At 62.3% G+C, this 15,512-nt stretch overlaps 1 protein-coding gene across 1 annotated transcript in view; it reads right to left on the bottom strand.

Moving 5' to 3' along the window:
* Positions 1–15,512, bottom strand: part of LOC122547394 (plectin-like) — a 208,692-nt gene that overhangs the window by 75,021 nt on the left and 118,159 nt on the right. The window contains 3 exon segments of the mRNA XM_087987780.1: positions 2,316–2,499; positions 13,991–14,117; positions 15,336–15,486. Of these exon segments, the coding sequence (XP_087843906.1) occupies positions 2,316–2,499; positions 13,991–14,117; positions 15,336–15,486 (462 nt within the window).

The raw sequence follows: 15,512 nt of genomic DNA, 5'->3' as shown, positions 1-15,512 counted from the left end.
TTTGCTGTAATCCCCAAACCATCCTGAGATCTCTGTAGATTTTAATCACATGGGGTAGTAGTAATATCTTTGCATTATTTGAGAATTCTTGGACAGACAGGGAACAGAGAATGGGAAGAAACAGGTCTTTTTCCAAGTGGCAGCAAGCGACTGGATGGGTTCTGCGAGGATCGGATGGAAACAAACTGGAAGTGGGAACCATATACGACATTCCCAAAATAGAGCAGGATTATGAATTGGGAGGATAAGACAAGGGGTGTGTGTGAGAGTGAGTGAGTACGTGCGTGTGTGTGAGAGTGAGTACGTGCGTGTGTGTGTGAGAGTGAGTACGTGCGTGTGTGAGAGTGAGTGAGTACATGCGTGAGCGTGAGTGTATGTGCGTGTGTGTGAGTGAGTGAGTACATGCGTGAGTGTGAGAGTGAGTACGTGCGTGTGTGTGAGAGTACGTGCGTGTGTGTGAGTGAGTACATGTGTGTGTGTGACAGTGAGTACGTGCGTGTGTGAGAGTGAGTGAGTACGTGCGCGTGTGTGAGAGTGAATACATGTGTGTGTGTGACAGTGAGTACGTGCGTGTGTGAGAGTGAGTGAGTACGTGCGTGTGTGTGAGAGTGAGTACATGTGTGTGTGTGACAGTGAGTACGTGCGTGTGTGAGAGTGAGTGAGTACGTGCGCGTGTGTGAGAGTGAGTACATGTGTGTGTGTGACAGTGAGTACGTGTGTGTGTGAGAGTGAGTGAGTACGTGCGTGTGTGTGAGAGTGAGTACATGTGTGTGTGTGACAGTGAATACGTGCATGTGTGTGACTGAGTGAGTACGTGCGCGTGTGTGTGTGAGTACGTGCGTGTGTGAGTGAGAGTGAGTACATGTGTGTGTGTGAGTGAGTATGTGCGTGTGTGTGAGAGTGAGTGAGTACGTGTGTGTGTGTGAGAGTGCGTACGTGCGTGTGTGAGTGAGTGAGTATGTGCGTGTGTGACAGTGAGTACGTGCGTGTGTGTGAGTGAGTACATGTGTGTGTGTGACAGTGAGTACGTGCGTGTGTGTGTGAGTACGTGCATGTGTGTGTGTGAGTACGTGCGTGTGTGTGAGTGAGAGTGAGTACATGCGTGTGTGTGAGAGTGAGTGAGTATGTGCGTGTGTGTGAGAGTGAGTGAGTATGTGCGTGTGTGTGAGTGAATGTGTGGTTGTGGGTGTGAGTGGGTGTGGGTGTGGGTGTGGGTATGAGTGTGTGAGTGTGCGTGAGTGTGGAAATGGGAGTGAGTGTGAGTGAATGCATAAACACAATGTAGACACAGTACAATGTGAACAAACAAAGGTGTGTGAGGGTGAAAGCGGTGTTACGGTGATTTCGATTTCCACCATCTGCTATAGTTGGAGTTGGACCCAGGTCCCCAGAGTATTGTCTGGATCCCTGGAATAACAGTCAGGTGATAGCACCACTAGGCCACAGCCAGCCCATTTGAGTTCAGATGGTTGGGACAGCTTACTGTAGTTACACAGCACCTTGGTAAGACTGGGCTTGGAGTACTAGGTGCAGGTTAGGGCTCTCTATCTGAGTAAGGAGATACCTACCATCGAGGGAATGCAGCAGAGGTTCAATCGGCTGATACCGGGGATGGTAGGACTCTCCTGGGAGGACCGACTGGTTCGATGGGCCTATATTCACTGGAGTTTAGAATGAACGAGAGGGGATCTGATGGAAATATATGAAATTCTAACAGTGCTGAACAGACTAGATGCAGGGAGAATATCTCCACCTGGGGGTGGGTGAGTCTGGAACCAGGTGACACAGGCTCATGGTTTGAGGTAGAGATCAGGAAACATTTCCTTACTCAGAGGGTAATGAACCTCCAGAGTTCTCCATCACAGACGGCCAAGTCTAAATATTCAGGGTGTCCTGCTATAGCACGCGATTCGTTAACATGAATTTGCTATGATTTTTTTTGCAAACTGATTTTTGGTCATTTGATTGTATTAGATTAGATTTCGTACAGTATGGAATCTGGCCCTTCGGCCCAACAAGTCCACACCGACCCTCTGAAGAGTAACCCACCCAGACCCATTCCCCTACCCTTTATTCACCCCTGACTCATGCACCTAACACAATGGACACTTTAGCCTGGTCAATTCACCTGACCTGCACATCTTTGGACTGTGGGAGGAAACCCACGCAGACACTCTCAGAGAATCGAGGATACAGGGAGTGGGTGGGAAAGTGGAGGTGAATCACAAGGTCAGCCATCACTGTACTGGATGGGGGAGAAGGCTCGAGGGGCTGAATGGTCTCATCATGCTCTTGTTTCTCATTTCCCTGTGTACCTCTCTCCAGGTTCTGGAGCAGCTTCTCGTAGTGCTGAGTCGTCAGTTTGTATTCCCTCTCCAACTGAATTCGGTCGTCTGCTCCAAACATTTGGGAATCTTGACTTTGCCTCATGAAGTCCTGATAGTGACGTTCCAGGTTCAAGAGAATCTGTTTATAATCCTCTGGAGTCAAACTCCGAAACTGGAAAACAACCAAGAGTGTGAGGGAGCAAGGGAAGGAGTGAGGGACGGAGGGGAGTGAGGGGGAGGGAGGGGAGTGAGGGACGGGGGGGAGGGAGGGGGAGGGAGGGGAGTGAGGGACGGAGGGGAGTGAGGGACGGAGGGGAGTGAGGGGGAGGGAGGGGAGTGAGGGACAGAGGGGAGTGAGGGGGAGGGAGGGGAGTGAGGGGGAGGGAGGGAGTGAGGGACGGAGGGGAGTGAGGGACGGAGGGGAGAGAGGGACGGAGGGGAGTGAGGGACGGAGGGGAGTGAGGGGGAGGGAGGGGAGTGAGGGACGGAGGGGAGTGAGGGGGAGGGAGGGGAGTGAGGGACGGAGGGGAGTGAGGAGGAGGGAGGGAGTGAGGGACGGAGGGGAGTGAGGGACGGAGGGGAGTGAGGGGGAGGGAGGGTAGTGAGGGACGGGGGAGGGAGGGGAGTGAGGGACGGAGGGGAGTGAGGGGGAGGGAGGGGAGTGGGGGAGGGAGGGGATGGAGGGACGGAGGGGAGTGAGGGGGAGGGAAGGGAGTGAGGGACGGAGGGGAGTGAGGGGGAGGGAGGGGAGTGGGGGACGGTAGGAGTGAGGGACGGAGGGGAGAGAGGGACGGTAGGAGTGAGGGACGGAGGGGAGAGAGGGGGAGGGAGGAGAGTGAGGGACGGAGGGGAGTGAGGAGGAGGGAGGGTAGTGAGGGACGGAGAGGAGTGAGGGGGAGGGAGGGGAGTGAGGGACAGAGGGGAGTGAGGGGGAGGGAGGGGAGTGAGGGACGGAGGGGAGTGAGGGGGAGGGAGGGGAGTGAGGGACGAAGGGGAGTGAGGGGGAGGGAAGGGAGTGAGGGACGGAGGGGAGTGAGGGGGAGGGAGAGGAGTGGGTGAGGGAGGAGAGTGAGGGACGGAGGGGAGTGAGGGACGGAGGGGAGTAAGGGACGGAGGGGAGAGAGGGGGAGGGAGGGGAGTGAGGGACGGAGGGGAGTGAGGGACGGAGGGGAGAGAGGGACGGAGGGGAGAGAGGGACGGAGGGGAGAGAGGGATGGAGGGGAGAGAGGGACGGAGGGGAGTGAGGGACGGAGGGGACAGAGGGGGAGGGAGGGGAGTGAGGGACGGAGGGGACAGAGGGACGGAGGGGAGTGAGGGACGGAGGGGAGTGAGGGACGGAGGGGAGTGAGGGGGGGAGGGGAGTGAGGGACCGAGGGGAGTGAGTGGGAGGGAGAGGAGTGAGGGACGGCGGGGAGTGAGGGACGGAGGGGAGTGAGGGGGAGGGAGGGGAGTGAGGGGGAGGGAGGGAGTGAGGGACGGAGGGGAGTGAGGGACGGAAAGGAGAGAGGGACAGAGGGAGGGGAGTGAGTGACGGAGGGGAGTGAGGGATGGAGGGGAGTGAGGGGGAGGGAGGGGAGAGAGGGGAGTGAGGGACGGAGGGGAGAGAGGGGAGTGAGGGACAGAGGGGAGTGAGGGACGGAGGGGAGTGAGGGGCGGAGGGGAGTGAGGGACGGAGGGGAGTGAGGGGGAGGGAGGGGAGAGAGGGACGGAGGGGAGTGAGGGGAGAGAGGGACGGAGGGGAGTGAGGGGAGAGAGGGACAGAGGGGAGTGAGGGGGAGGGAGGGGAGTTAGGGACGGAGGGGAGAGAGGGACGGAGAGGAGAGAGGGACGGAGAGGAGTGAGGGGGAGGGAGGGGAGTGAGGGACGGAGGGGAGGGAGGGGAGTGAGGGACGGAGGGGAGTGAGGGGGAGGGAGGAAGTGAGGGACGAGGGGAGTGAGGGGGAGGGAGGGGATAGAGGGGAGTGAGGGACGGAGGGGAGAGAGGGGAGTGAGGGACGGAGGTGCGTGAGGGACGGAGGGGAGTGAGGGGCGGAGGGGAGTGAGGGACGGAGGGGAGTGAGGGGGAGGGAGGGGAGAGAGGGACGGAGGGGAGTGAGGGGAGAGAGGGACGGAGGGGAGTGAGGGACAGAGGGGAGTGAGGGGGAGGGAGGGGAGTTAGGGATGGAGGGGAGAGAGGGACGGAGAGGAGAGAGGGACGGAGGGGAGTGAGGGGGAGGGAGGGGAGTGAGGGACGGAGGGGAGTGAGGGGGAGGGAGGGGAGTGAGGGACGGAGGGGAGTGAGGGGGAGGGATTGAGTGAGGGACGGAGGGGAGTGAGGGACGGAGGGGAGAGAGGGACGGAGGGGAGTGAGGGACGGAGGGGAGTGAGGGGGAGGGAGGGGAGTGAGGGATGGAGGGGAGTGAGGGGGAGGAGTGAGGGGAGTGAGGGTGAGGAGGGAGGGGAGTGAGGGTGAGGAGGGAGGGGAGTGAGGGTGAGGGATGGAGGGGAGTGAGTGTGAGGAGTGAGGGGAGTGAGGGTGAGGAGGGAAGGAAGTGAGGGTGAGGAGGGAGGGGAGTGAGGGTGAGGGACGGAGGGGAGTGAGGGTGAGGAGGGAGGGGAGTGAGTGTCAGGAGGGAAGGGAGTGAGGGAAAGGGACAGAGGGGAGTGAGGGGGTGGGACGGAGGGGGGTGAGTGTGAGGAGTGAGGGGAGTGAGGGTGAGGAGGGAGGGAGTAAGGGTGAGGAGGGAGGAGAGTGAGGGTGAGGAGGGAGGGGAGTGAGGGTGAGGAGGGTGGGGAGTGAGGGTGAGGGACGGAGGGGAGTGAGTGTGAGGAGGGAGGGGTGTGAGGGGGAGGGACGGAGGGGAGTGAGTGTGAGGAGGGAGGGGAGTGAGGGTGAGGGACGGAGGTGAGTGAGAGTGAGGAGGGAGGGAGTAAGGGTGAGGAGGGAGGAGAGTGCGGGTGAGGAGGGGGGGAGTGAGGGTGTGGGAGGGAGGGGAGTGAGGGTGAGGAGGGAGGGGAGTGAGGGTGAGGACGGAGGGGAGTGAGGGTGAGGACGGAGGGGAGTGAGGGTGAGGAGGGAGGGGAATGAGGGTAAGGGACGGAGGGGAGTGAGGGTGAGGAGTGAGGGGAGTGAGGGTGAGGAGGGAGGGCAGTGAGGGTGAGTGATGGAGGAGAGTGAGTGTGAGGAGGGAGGGGAGTGAGGGTGAGGGACGGAGAGGAGTGAGGGTGAGGAGGGAGGGGAGTGAGTGTGAGGAGGGAGGGGAGTGAGGGTGAGGGATGGAGGGGAGTGAGGGGGAGGGACAGAGGGGAGTGAGGGTGAGGGACAGAGGGGAGTGAGGGATGGAGGGGAGTGAGGGATGGAGGGGAGTGAGGGGGAGGGAGGGGAGTGAGGGATGGAGGGGAGTGAGGGACGGCGGGGCGTGTGGGGGAGGGAGGGGAGTGAGGGACGGAGGGGAGTGAGGGAGAGGGAGGGGAGTGAGGGACGGAGGGGAGTGAGTGTGAGGAGGGAGGGGAGTGAGGGTGAGTGACGGAGGGGAGTGTGGGTGAGGAGGGAGGGGAGTGAGTGTGAGGAGGGAGGGGAGTGAGGGTGAGGGACGGAGGGGAGTGAGTGTGAGGAGGGAGGGGAGTGAGGGTGAGGGACGGAGGGTAGTGAGTGTGAGGAGGGAGGGGAGTGAGGGTGACGGACGGAGGTGAGTGAGTGTGAGGAGGGAGGGAGTAAGGGTGAGGAGGCAGGGAGTGAGGGTGAGTGACGGAGGGGAATGAGGGGGAGGAACAGAGGGGAGTGAGGGTGAGGGACAGAGGGGAGTGAGGGACGGAGGGGAGTGAGGGGGAGGGAGGGGAGTGACGGACGGAGGGGAATGAGGGACGGAGAGGAATGAGGGAGGGAGGGGAGTGAGGGGGAGGGAGGGAGGGGAGTGAGGGTGAGGGACAGAGGGGAGTGAGGGACGGAGGGGAGTGAGGGATGGAGGGGAGTGAGGGGGAGGGACAGAGGGGAGTGAGGGTGAGGGACAGAGGGGAGTGAGGGACAGATGGGAGTGAGGGATGGAGGGGAGTGAGGGGAGGGAGGGGAGTGAGGGACGGAGGGGTGTGAGGGACGGCGGGGAGTGAGGGAGGGCGGGGAGTGTGGGGGAGGGAGGGGAGTGAGGGACGGAGGGGAATGAGGGACGGAGGGGAGTGAGGGGGAGGGAGGGGAGTGAGGGACGGAGGGGAATGAGGGACAGAGAGGAATGAGGGAGGGAGGGGAGTGAGGGTGAGGGACGGAGGTGAGTGAGAGTGAGGAGGGAGGGAGTAAGGGTGAGGAGGGAGGAGAGTGCGGGTGAGGAGGGAGGGGAGTGAGGGTGAATGACGGAAGGGAGTGAGGGTGAGGAGGGAGGGGAGGGAGTGTGAGGAGGGAGGGGAGTGAGTGTGAGGAGGGAGGGGAGTGAGTGTGAGGACGGAGGGTAGTGAGTGTGAGGAGGGAGGGGAGTGAGTGTGAGGAGGGAGGGGAGTGAGTGTGAGGAGGGAGGGGAGTGAGTGTGAGGAGGGAGGGGAGTGACGGTGAGGGACGGAGAGGAGTGAGGGTGAGGGACGGCGGGGAGTGAGGGTGAGGAAGGAGGGGAGTGAGTGTGAGGAGTGAGGGGAGTGAGGGTGATGGACGGAGGGGAGTGAGGGTGAGGGACGGCGGGGAGTGAGGGTGAGGAGGGAGGGGAGTGAGGGTGAGTGATGGAGGGGAGAGAGTGTGAGGAGGGAGGGGAGTGAGGGTGAGGAGGGAGGGGAGTGAGGCATGGAGGGGGGGTGAGGGGGAGGGAGGGGAGGGAGGGGGTGGGAGGGGTGTGAGGGACGGAGGGAAGTGAGGGACAGAGGGGAGTGAGGGATGGAGGGGAGTGAGGGGAGGGAGGGGAGTGAGGGACGGAGGGGTGTGAGGGACGGCGGGGAGTGAGGGAGGGCGGGGAGTGAGGGAGGGCGGGGAGTGTGGGGGAGGGAGGGGAGTGAAGGACGGAGGGGAATGAGGGACGGAGGGGAGTGAGGGAGAGGGAGGGGAGTGAGGGACGGAGGGGAATGAGTGTGAGGAGGGAGGGGAGTGAGGGTGAGTGACGGAAGGGAGTGAGGGTGAGGAGGGAGGGGAGGGAGTGTGAGGAGGGAGGGGAGTGAGGGTGAGTGACGGAGGGGAGTGAGTGTGAGGAGGGAGGGGAGTGAGGGTGAGGAGGGAGGGGAGTGAGGGTGAGGGACGGAGGGGAGTGAGGGTGAGGGACGGCGGGGAGTGAGGGTGAGGAGGGAGGGGAGTGAGGGTGAGGAGGGAGGGGAGTGAGGGTGAAGAGGGAGGGGAGTGAGGGTGAGGGACGGAGGGAGAGAGTGTGAGGAGGGTGTGGAGTGAGGGTGATGGACGGAGGGGAGTGAGTGAGAGGAGGGAGGGGAGTGAGGGTGAGGAGGGAGGGGAATGAGGTTGAGTGATGGAGGGGCGAGTGTGTGAGGAGGGAGGGGAGTGAGTGTGAGGAGGGAGGGGAGTGAGGGTGATGGACGGAGGGGAGTGAGTGAGAGGAGGGAGGGGAGTGAGTGTGAAGAGGGAGTGGAGTGAGGGTGAGGGACGGAGGGGAGTGAGGGTGAGGGACGGCGGGGAGTGAGGGTGAGGAGGGAGGCGAGTGAGAGTGAGTGATGGAAGGGAGAGAGTGTGAGGAGGGAGGGGAGTGAGGGTGAGGAGGGAGGGGAGTGAGGCATGGAGGGGAGTGAGGGGGAGGGAGGGGAGTGAGGGATGGAGGGGAGTGAGGGGGTGGGAGGGGAGTGAGGGACGGAGGGGAGTGAGGGACGGAGGGGAGTGAGGGAGGGAGGGGAGTGAGGGGGAGGAAGGGGATTGAGGGACGGAGGGTAATGAGTGTGAGGAGGGAGGGGAGTGAGGGTGAGTGACGGAGGGGAGTGAGGGTGAGGAGGGAGGGGAGTGAGTGTGAGGAGGGAGGGGAGTGAGGGTGAGTGACGGAGGGGAGTGAGTGTGAGGAGGGAGGGGAGTGAGTGTGAGGGACGGAGGGAGTGAGTGTGAGGGACGGCGGGGAGTGAGGGTGAGGAGGGAGGGAAGTGAGTGTGAGGAGTGAGGGGAGTGAGGGTGAGGAGGGAGGGGAGTGAGGGTGAGTGATGGAGGGGAGAGAGTGTGAGGAGGGAGGGGAGTGAGGGTGAGGGACGGAGGGAGTGAGTGTGAGGAGGGAGTGGAGTGAGTGTGAGGAGGGAGGGGAGTGAGGGTAAGGGACGGAGGGGAGTGAGGGGGTGGGACGGAGGGGAGTGAGTATGAGAAGGGAGGGGAGTGAGGGGGAGGGATGGAGGGGAGTGAGTGTGAGGAGGGAGGGGAGTGAGGGTGAAGGACGGAGGGGAGTGAGTGTGAGGAGGGAGGGGAGTGAGGGGGAGGGACGGAGGAGAGTGGGGGAGGGACGGAGGGGAGTGAGTGTGAGGAGGGAGGGGAGTGAGGGTGAGGGACGGAGGGAGTGAGGGTGAGGAGGGAGGAGAGTGAGGGTGAGGGACGGAGGGAGTGAGGGTGAGGGACGGAGGGGAGTGAGGGTGAGGGACGGCGGGGAGTGAGGGTGAGGGGGGAGGGGAGTGAGTGTGAGGGACGGAGGGGAGTGAGGGTGAGGAGGGAGGGAAGTGAGTGTGAGGAGGGAGGGGAGTGAGGGTGAGTGACGGAGGGGAGTGAGTGTGAGGAGGGAGGGAGTGAGTGTGAGGAGGGAGGGGAATGAGGGCGAGGGACGGAGGGGAGTGAGGGTGAGGGACGGAGGGGAGTGAGGGTGAGGAGGGAGGGGAGTGAGTGTGAGGAGGGAGGGGAGTGAGGGTGAGGAGGGAGGGGAGTGAGTGTGAGGAGGGAGGGGAGTGAGGGTGAGGAGGGAGGGGAGTGAGTGTGAGGAGGGAGGGGAGTGAGTGTGAGGAGGGAGGGGAGTGACGGTGAGGGACGGAGGGGAGTGAGGGTGTGGGACGGCGCGGAGTGAGGGTGAGGAATGAGGGGAGTGAGGGTGAGGAGGGAAGGGGGTGAGTGTGAGGAGTGAGGGGAGTGAGGGTGAGGAGGGAAGGGAGTGAGTGTGAGGAGTGAGGGGAGTGAGGGTGAGGAGGGAAGGGAGTGAGGGTGAGTGATGGAGGGGAGAGAGTGTGAGGAGGGAGGGGAGTGAGTGTGAGGAGGGAGAGGAGTGAGGGTGAGGGACGGAGGGGAGTGAGTGAGAGGAGGGAGGGGAGTGAGTGTGAAGAGGGAGTGGAGTGAGGTTGAGGGACGGAGGGGAGTGAGGGTGAGGGACGGCGGGGAGTGAGGGTGAGGAGGGAGGGGAGTGAGTGTGAGGAGTGAGGGGAGTGAGGGTGAGGAGGGAGGGGAGTGAGGGTGAGTGATGGAGGGGAGAGAGTGTGAGGAGGGAGGGGAGTGAGGGTGAGGGACGGAGGGAGTGAGTTTGAGGAGGGAGTGGAGTGAGTGTGAGGAGGGAGGGGAGTGAGGGTGATGGACGGAGGGGAGTGAGTGAGAGGAGGGAGGGGAGTGAGTGTGAAGAGGGAGTGGAGTGAGGGTGAGGGACGGAGGGGAGTGAGGGTGAGGGACGGCGGGGAGTGAGGGTGAGGAGGGAGGGGAGTGAGAGTGAGTGATGGAAGGGAGAGAGTGTGAGGAGGGAGGGGAGTGAGTGTGAGGAGGGAGGGGAGTGAGGCATGGAGGGGAGTGAGGGGGAGGGAGGGGAGTGAGGGATGGAGGGGAGTGAGGGGGTGGGAGGGGAGTGAGGGACGTAGGGGAGTGAGGGACGGAGGGGAGTGAGGGACGGAGAGGAGAGAGGGAGGGAGGGGAGTGAGGGGGAGGAAGGGGATTGAGGGACGGAGGGTAATGAGTGTGAGGAGGGAGGGGAGTGAGGGTGAGTGACGGAGGGGAGTGAGGGTGAGGAGGGAGGGGAGTGAGTGTGAGGAGGGAGGGGAGTGAGGGTGAGTGACGGAGGGGAGTGAGTGTGAGGAGGGAGGGGAGTGAGTGTGAGGGACGGAGGGAGTGAGTGTGAGGGACGGCGGGGAGTGAGGGTGAGGAGAGAGGGAAGTGAGTGTGAGGAGTGAGGGGAGTGAGGGTGAGGAGGGAGGGGAGTGAGGGTGAGTGATGGAGGGGAGAGAGTGTGAGGAGGGAGGGGAGTGAGGGTGAGGGACGGAGGGAGTGAGTGTGAGGAGGGAGTGGAGTGAGTGTGAGGAGGGAGGGGAGTGAGGGTAAGGGACGGAGGGGAGTGAGGGGGTGGGACGGAGGGGAGTGAGTATGAGGAGGGAGGGGAGTGAGGGGGAGGGATGGAGGGGAGTGAGTGTGAGGAGGGAGGGGAGTGAGGGTGAGGGACGGAGGGGAGTGAGTGTGAGGAGGGAGGGGAGTGAGGGTGAAGGACGGAGGGGAGTGAGTGTGAGGAGGGAGGGGAGTGAGGGGGAGGGACGGAGGAGAGTGGGGGAGGGACGGAGGGGAGTGAGTGTGAGGAGGGAGGGGAGTGAGGGTGAGGGACGGAGGGAGTGAGGGTGAGGAGGGAGGAGAGTGAGGGTGAGGGACGGAGGGAGTGAGGGTGAGGGACGGAGGGGAGTGAGGGTGAGGGACGGCGGGGAGTGAGGGTGAGGGGGGAGGGGAGTGAGTGTGAGGGACGGAGGGGAGTGAGGGTGAGGAGGGAGGGAAGTGAGTGTGAGGAGGGAGGGGAGTGAGGGTGAGTGACGGAGGGGAGTGAGTGTGAGGAGGGAGGGAGTGAGTGTGAGGAGGGAGGGGAATGAGGGTGAGGGACGGAGGGGAGTGAGGGTGAGGGACGGAGGGGAGTGAGGGTGAGGAGGGAGGGGAGTGAGTGTGAGGAGGGAGGGGAGTGAGGGTGAGGAGGGAGGGGAGTGAGTGTGAGGAGGGAGGGGAGTGAGTGTGAGGAGGGAGGGGAGTGACGGTGAGGGACGGAGGGGAGTGAGGGTGTGGGACGGCGCGGAGTGAGGGTGAGGAATGAGGGGAGTGAGGGTGAGGAGGGAAGGGGGTGAGTGTGAGGAGTGAGGGGAGTGAGGGTGAGGAGGGAAGGGAGTGAGTGTGAGGAGTGAGGGGAGTGAGGGTGAGGAGGGAAGGGAGTGAGGGTGAGTGATGGAGGGGAGAGAGTGTGAGGAGGGAGGGGAGTGAGTGTGAGGAGGGAGAGGAGTGAGGGTGAGGGACGGAGGGGAGTGAGTGAGAGGAGGGAGGGGAGTGAGTGTGAAGAGGGAGTGGAGTGAGGGTGAGGGACGGAGGGGAGTGAGGGTGAGGGACGGCGGGGAGTGAGGGTGAGGAGGGAGGGGAGTGAGTGTGAGGAGTGAGGGGAGTGAGGGTGAGGAGGGAGGGGAGTGAGGGTGAGTGATGGAGGGGAGAGAGTGTGAGGAGGGAGGGGAGTGAAGGTGAGGGACGGAGGGAGTGAGTTTGAGGAGGGAGTGGAGTGAGTGTGAGGAGGGAGGGGAGTGAGGGATGGAGGGGAGTGAGGGGGATGGAGGGGAGTGAGGGATGGAGGGGAGTGAGGGATGGAGGGGAGTGAGGGGGAGGGAGGGGAGTGAGGGACGGAGGGGAGTGAGGGACGGAGAGGAATGAGGGACGGAGGGGAGTGAGGGACGGAGAGGAGTGAGGGTAAGGAGGGAGGGGAGTGAGGGTGAGGGACGGAGGGGAATGAGTGTGAGGAGGGAGGGGAGTGAGGGTGAGGAGGCAGGGAGTGAGGGTGAGTGACGGAGGGGAGTGAGGGGGAGGGACAGACGAGAGTGAGGGTGAGTGACGGAGGGGAGTGAGGGGGAGGGACAGAGGGGAGTGAGGGTGAGGGACAGAGGAGAGTAAGGGACGGAGGGGAGTGCGGGGGAGGGAGGGGAGTGAGGGACGGAGGGGAGTGAGGGTAAGGAGGGAGGGGAGTGAGGGTGAGGGACGGAGGGGAGTGAATGTGAGGAGGGAGGGGAGTGAGGGTGACAGACGGAGGTGAGTGAGGGTGAGGACGGAGGGAGTAAGGGTGAGGAGGCAAGGAATGAGGGTGAGTGACGGAGGGGAGTGAGGGGGAGGGCCAGAGGGGAGTGAGGGGGAGGGACAGAGGGGAGTGAGGGACGGAGGGGAGTGAGTGATGGAGGGGAGTGAGGGGGAGGGAGGGGGAGTGAGGGATGGAGGGGAATGAGGGACGGAGGGGAATGAGGGACGGAGGGTAGTGAGTGTGAGGAGGGAGGGGAGTGAGGGTGAGGAGGGAGGGAGTGAGGATGAGGGACGGAGGGGAATGAGGGACGGAGGGTAGTGAGTGTGAGGAGGGAGGGGAGTGAGTGTGAGGAGGGAGGGGAGTGAGGGTGAGTGACGGAGGGGAGTGAGTGTGAGGAGGGAGGGGAGTGAGGGTGAGGGAGGGAGGGGAGTGAGGGTGAGGACGGAGGGGAGTGAGTGTGAGGAGGGAGTGGAGTGAGTGTGAGGAGGGAGGGGAGTGAGGGTGAGATGGGAGGGGAGTGAGGGTGAGGAGGGAGGGGAGTGAGGGTGAGGAGGGAGGGGAGTGAGGGTGAGGACAGAGGGGAGTGAGGGTGAGATGGGAGGGGAGTGAGGGTGAGGACGGAGGGGAGTGAGTGAGAGGAGGGAGTGGAGTGAGGGTGAGGACGGAGGGGAGTGAGGGTGAGGAGGGAGGGGAGTGAGGGTGAGGACGGAGGGGAGTGAGGGTGAGGAGGGAGGGGAGTGAGGGTGAGGACGGAGGGGAGTGAGGGTGAGGAGGGAGGGGAGTGAGGGTGAGGACGGAGGGGAGTGAGTGAGAGGAGGGAGTGGAGTGAGGGTGAGGAGGGAGGGGAGTGAGGGTGAGGACGGAGGGGAGTGAGTGAGAGGAGGGAGGGGAGTGAGGGTGAGGAGGGAGGGGAGTGAGTGTGAGGAGGGAGGGGAGTGAGGGTGAGGACGGAGGAGAGTGAGGGTGAGGAGGGGGGGGTGAGGGTGAGGAGGGGGGGAGTGAGGGTGAGGAGGGAGGGGAGTGAGGGTGAGGAGGGAGGGGAGTGAGGGTGAGGACGGAGGGGAGTGAGGGTGAGGAGGGAGGGGAGTGAGGGTGAGGACGGAGGGGAGTGAGTGAGAGGAGGGAGTGGAGTGAGGGTGAGGACGGAGGAGAGTGAGGGTGAGGAGGGAGGGGAGTGAGGGTGAGGAGGGGGGGAGTGAGGGTGAGGAGGGAGGGGAGTGAGGGTGAGGAGGGAGGGGAGTGAGGGTGAGGACGGAGGGGAGTGAGGGTGAGGAGGGAGGGGAGTGAGGGTGAGGACGGAGGGGAGTGAGTGAGAGGAGGGAGTGGAGTGAGGGTGAGGACGGAGGAGAGTGAGGGTGAGGGACGGAGGGGAGTGAGGGTGAGGAGGGAGGGGAGTGAGGGTGAGATGGGAGGGGAGTGAGGGTGAGGAGGGAGGGGAGTGAGTGTGAGGAGGGAGTGGAGTGAGTGTGAGGAGGGAGGGGAGTGAGGGTGAGGAGGGGGGGAGTGAGTGTGAGGAGGGAGTGGAGTGAGTGTGAGGAGGGAGGGGAGTGAGGGTGAGATGGGAGGGGAGTGAGGGTGAGGAGGGAGGGGAGTGAGGGTGAGGAGGGAGGGGAGTGAGGGTGAGGGACGGAGGGGAGTGAGGGTGAGGAGGGAGGGGAGTGAGGGGGAGGGAGGGGGAGTGAGGGATGGAGGGGAGTGAGGGACGGAGGGGAATGAGGGACGGAGGGTAGTGAGGGTGAGGAGGGAGGGGAGTGAGGGTGAGGGTGGCAGGGTGTCGGTGACAGGTCCCCCCCTGGGTAGGGGCTAACTCACCGTAAGCAGGGTCCAGGAGCGAACCTGTTGCATGTCTCGGTGAAGGTATAGCCAGGGCAGCAGGCTCTGCATGTCCGTGTGCAGTTGGTGCCACATGGTGACCAGGGTGTGGTGGGTGCTCTCCAGCCTGAGGGACACCAACAGAGGGACACCGTCAGAGGGACACCGTCAGAGGGACACCGTCAGTCACACACCATTCAAGCTGAAACTCTTCAACCTCCTCACCCAGGACCCAGTCGGGTGAACCTTCTGTGGACTCTGCCTAATGCCGTTATATCATTCTTTATACAAGGAGAACACCACTGTGCCCAGTTTTGTGGATGTGCTCTCACACTGACCAGCCACAAGTGGGTACTGCAGATGCTGGAGATTAGAGTCAAGATTAGAGTGGTGCTGGAAAAGCACAGCAGGTCAGGCAGCATCAGGATGACGGGCTTTTGCCCGAAACGTCGATTCTCCTGCTCCTCAGATGCTGCCAGATCTGCTGTGTTTTTCCAGCACCACACTCACACTGACCAGCTGCAGTAACACCCTGACATTTCTATTCCTTTCCCTCACAATAAACAACAACTATCCAGTTACTTTCCTCGTCACTTGCTGTTCCTGCAAACTAACGTTCCGTGATTGATCCCTCCGCACCTCCACATTCAGCAATCTCCCGCCATTTCAATAAAACACTATTCTATCGTCCCATCGACCAACCAGGTGTCCCACCTCCTGTGATCACCTTTCACTACCTCAGCTCATTCCAGCCCTCTCCCCTCCCAAACCCCCACCAACCATCTCTCCCTCTCTCCCCTCCCCCCCCTCTCTCTCTCTCTATCTGCAGCGCCCCTTAGCCCCACCCAAAGTCCCGAACAAGGGTTCTACCTGAAACGCTATGTTCCTCCCCCCCGCCTATTGTGAGTGTGAACTGGGTGTGAGTGAGAGTCCTGGTGTGAGTGTCTGTCTTGTGAGTGTGAAACTGGGTGTGAGTGTGTGTCCTGATGTCAGTATGAAACTGGGTGTGAGTGTGTGTCCTGGTACGAGTGTGAAACTGGGTGTGAGTGTGAGTCCTGGTGTGAGTGTGTGTCTTGTTGTGAGTGTAAAACTGGGTGTGAGTGTGTGTCCTGATGTCAGTATGAAACTGGGTGTGGGTGTGAGTCATGGTGTGAGTGTGTGTCCTGTTTGAGAGGGAGTTTGGTTTGTGTGTGAGCCCAATTTTACTGTGAAGCCGGGGGTGAGTGAGAGTAAGTGTGAGCCCAGCTGTGAGTGTGAATCTGGGTGTCAGTCAGTGTGAATCCTGGTTACAGATTATGCTAGTTATGCTAGTTAACAAGCAGTGGAGTTAGTGGGTGATAGTTACCTGTTGGTGGCATCCAAAGCTTCCTTGTTGGAGGGTGGCACTGTGAAGCAGACTGAGGGAACAAGTGCCTCATTACCGGACACACTCACCACTTTCCATTTTTTGGGTTGGCTGTTATTCAGCAGGATGTACTCATCTCCCTTACTCACGGGATCTGAGAGATAACACACACACAAC

This window comes from Chiloscyllium plagiosum, unplaced genomic scaffold, assembly GCF_037043375.1.
Source record: "Chiloscyllium plagiosum isolate Xiang-an unplaced genomic scaffold, Cpla_swu_hap1 HiC_scaffold_5, whole genome shotgun sequence".
NCBI lineage: Eukaryota > Metazoa > Chordata > Chondrichthyes > Orectolobiformes > Hemiscylliidae > Chiloscyllium > Chiloscyllium plagiosum.
Note: the sequence above shows the minus strand (reverse complement) of the source record. Positions and strands in the feature narration are given on the sequence as shown.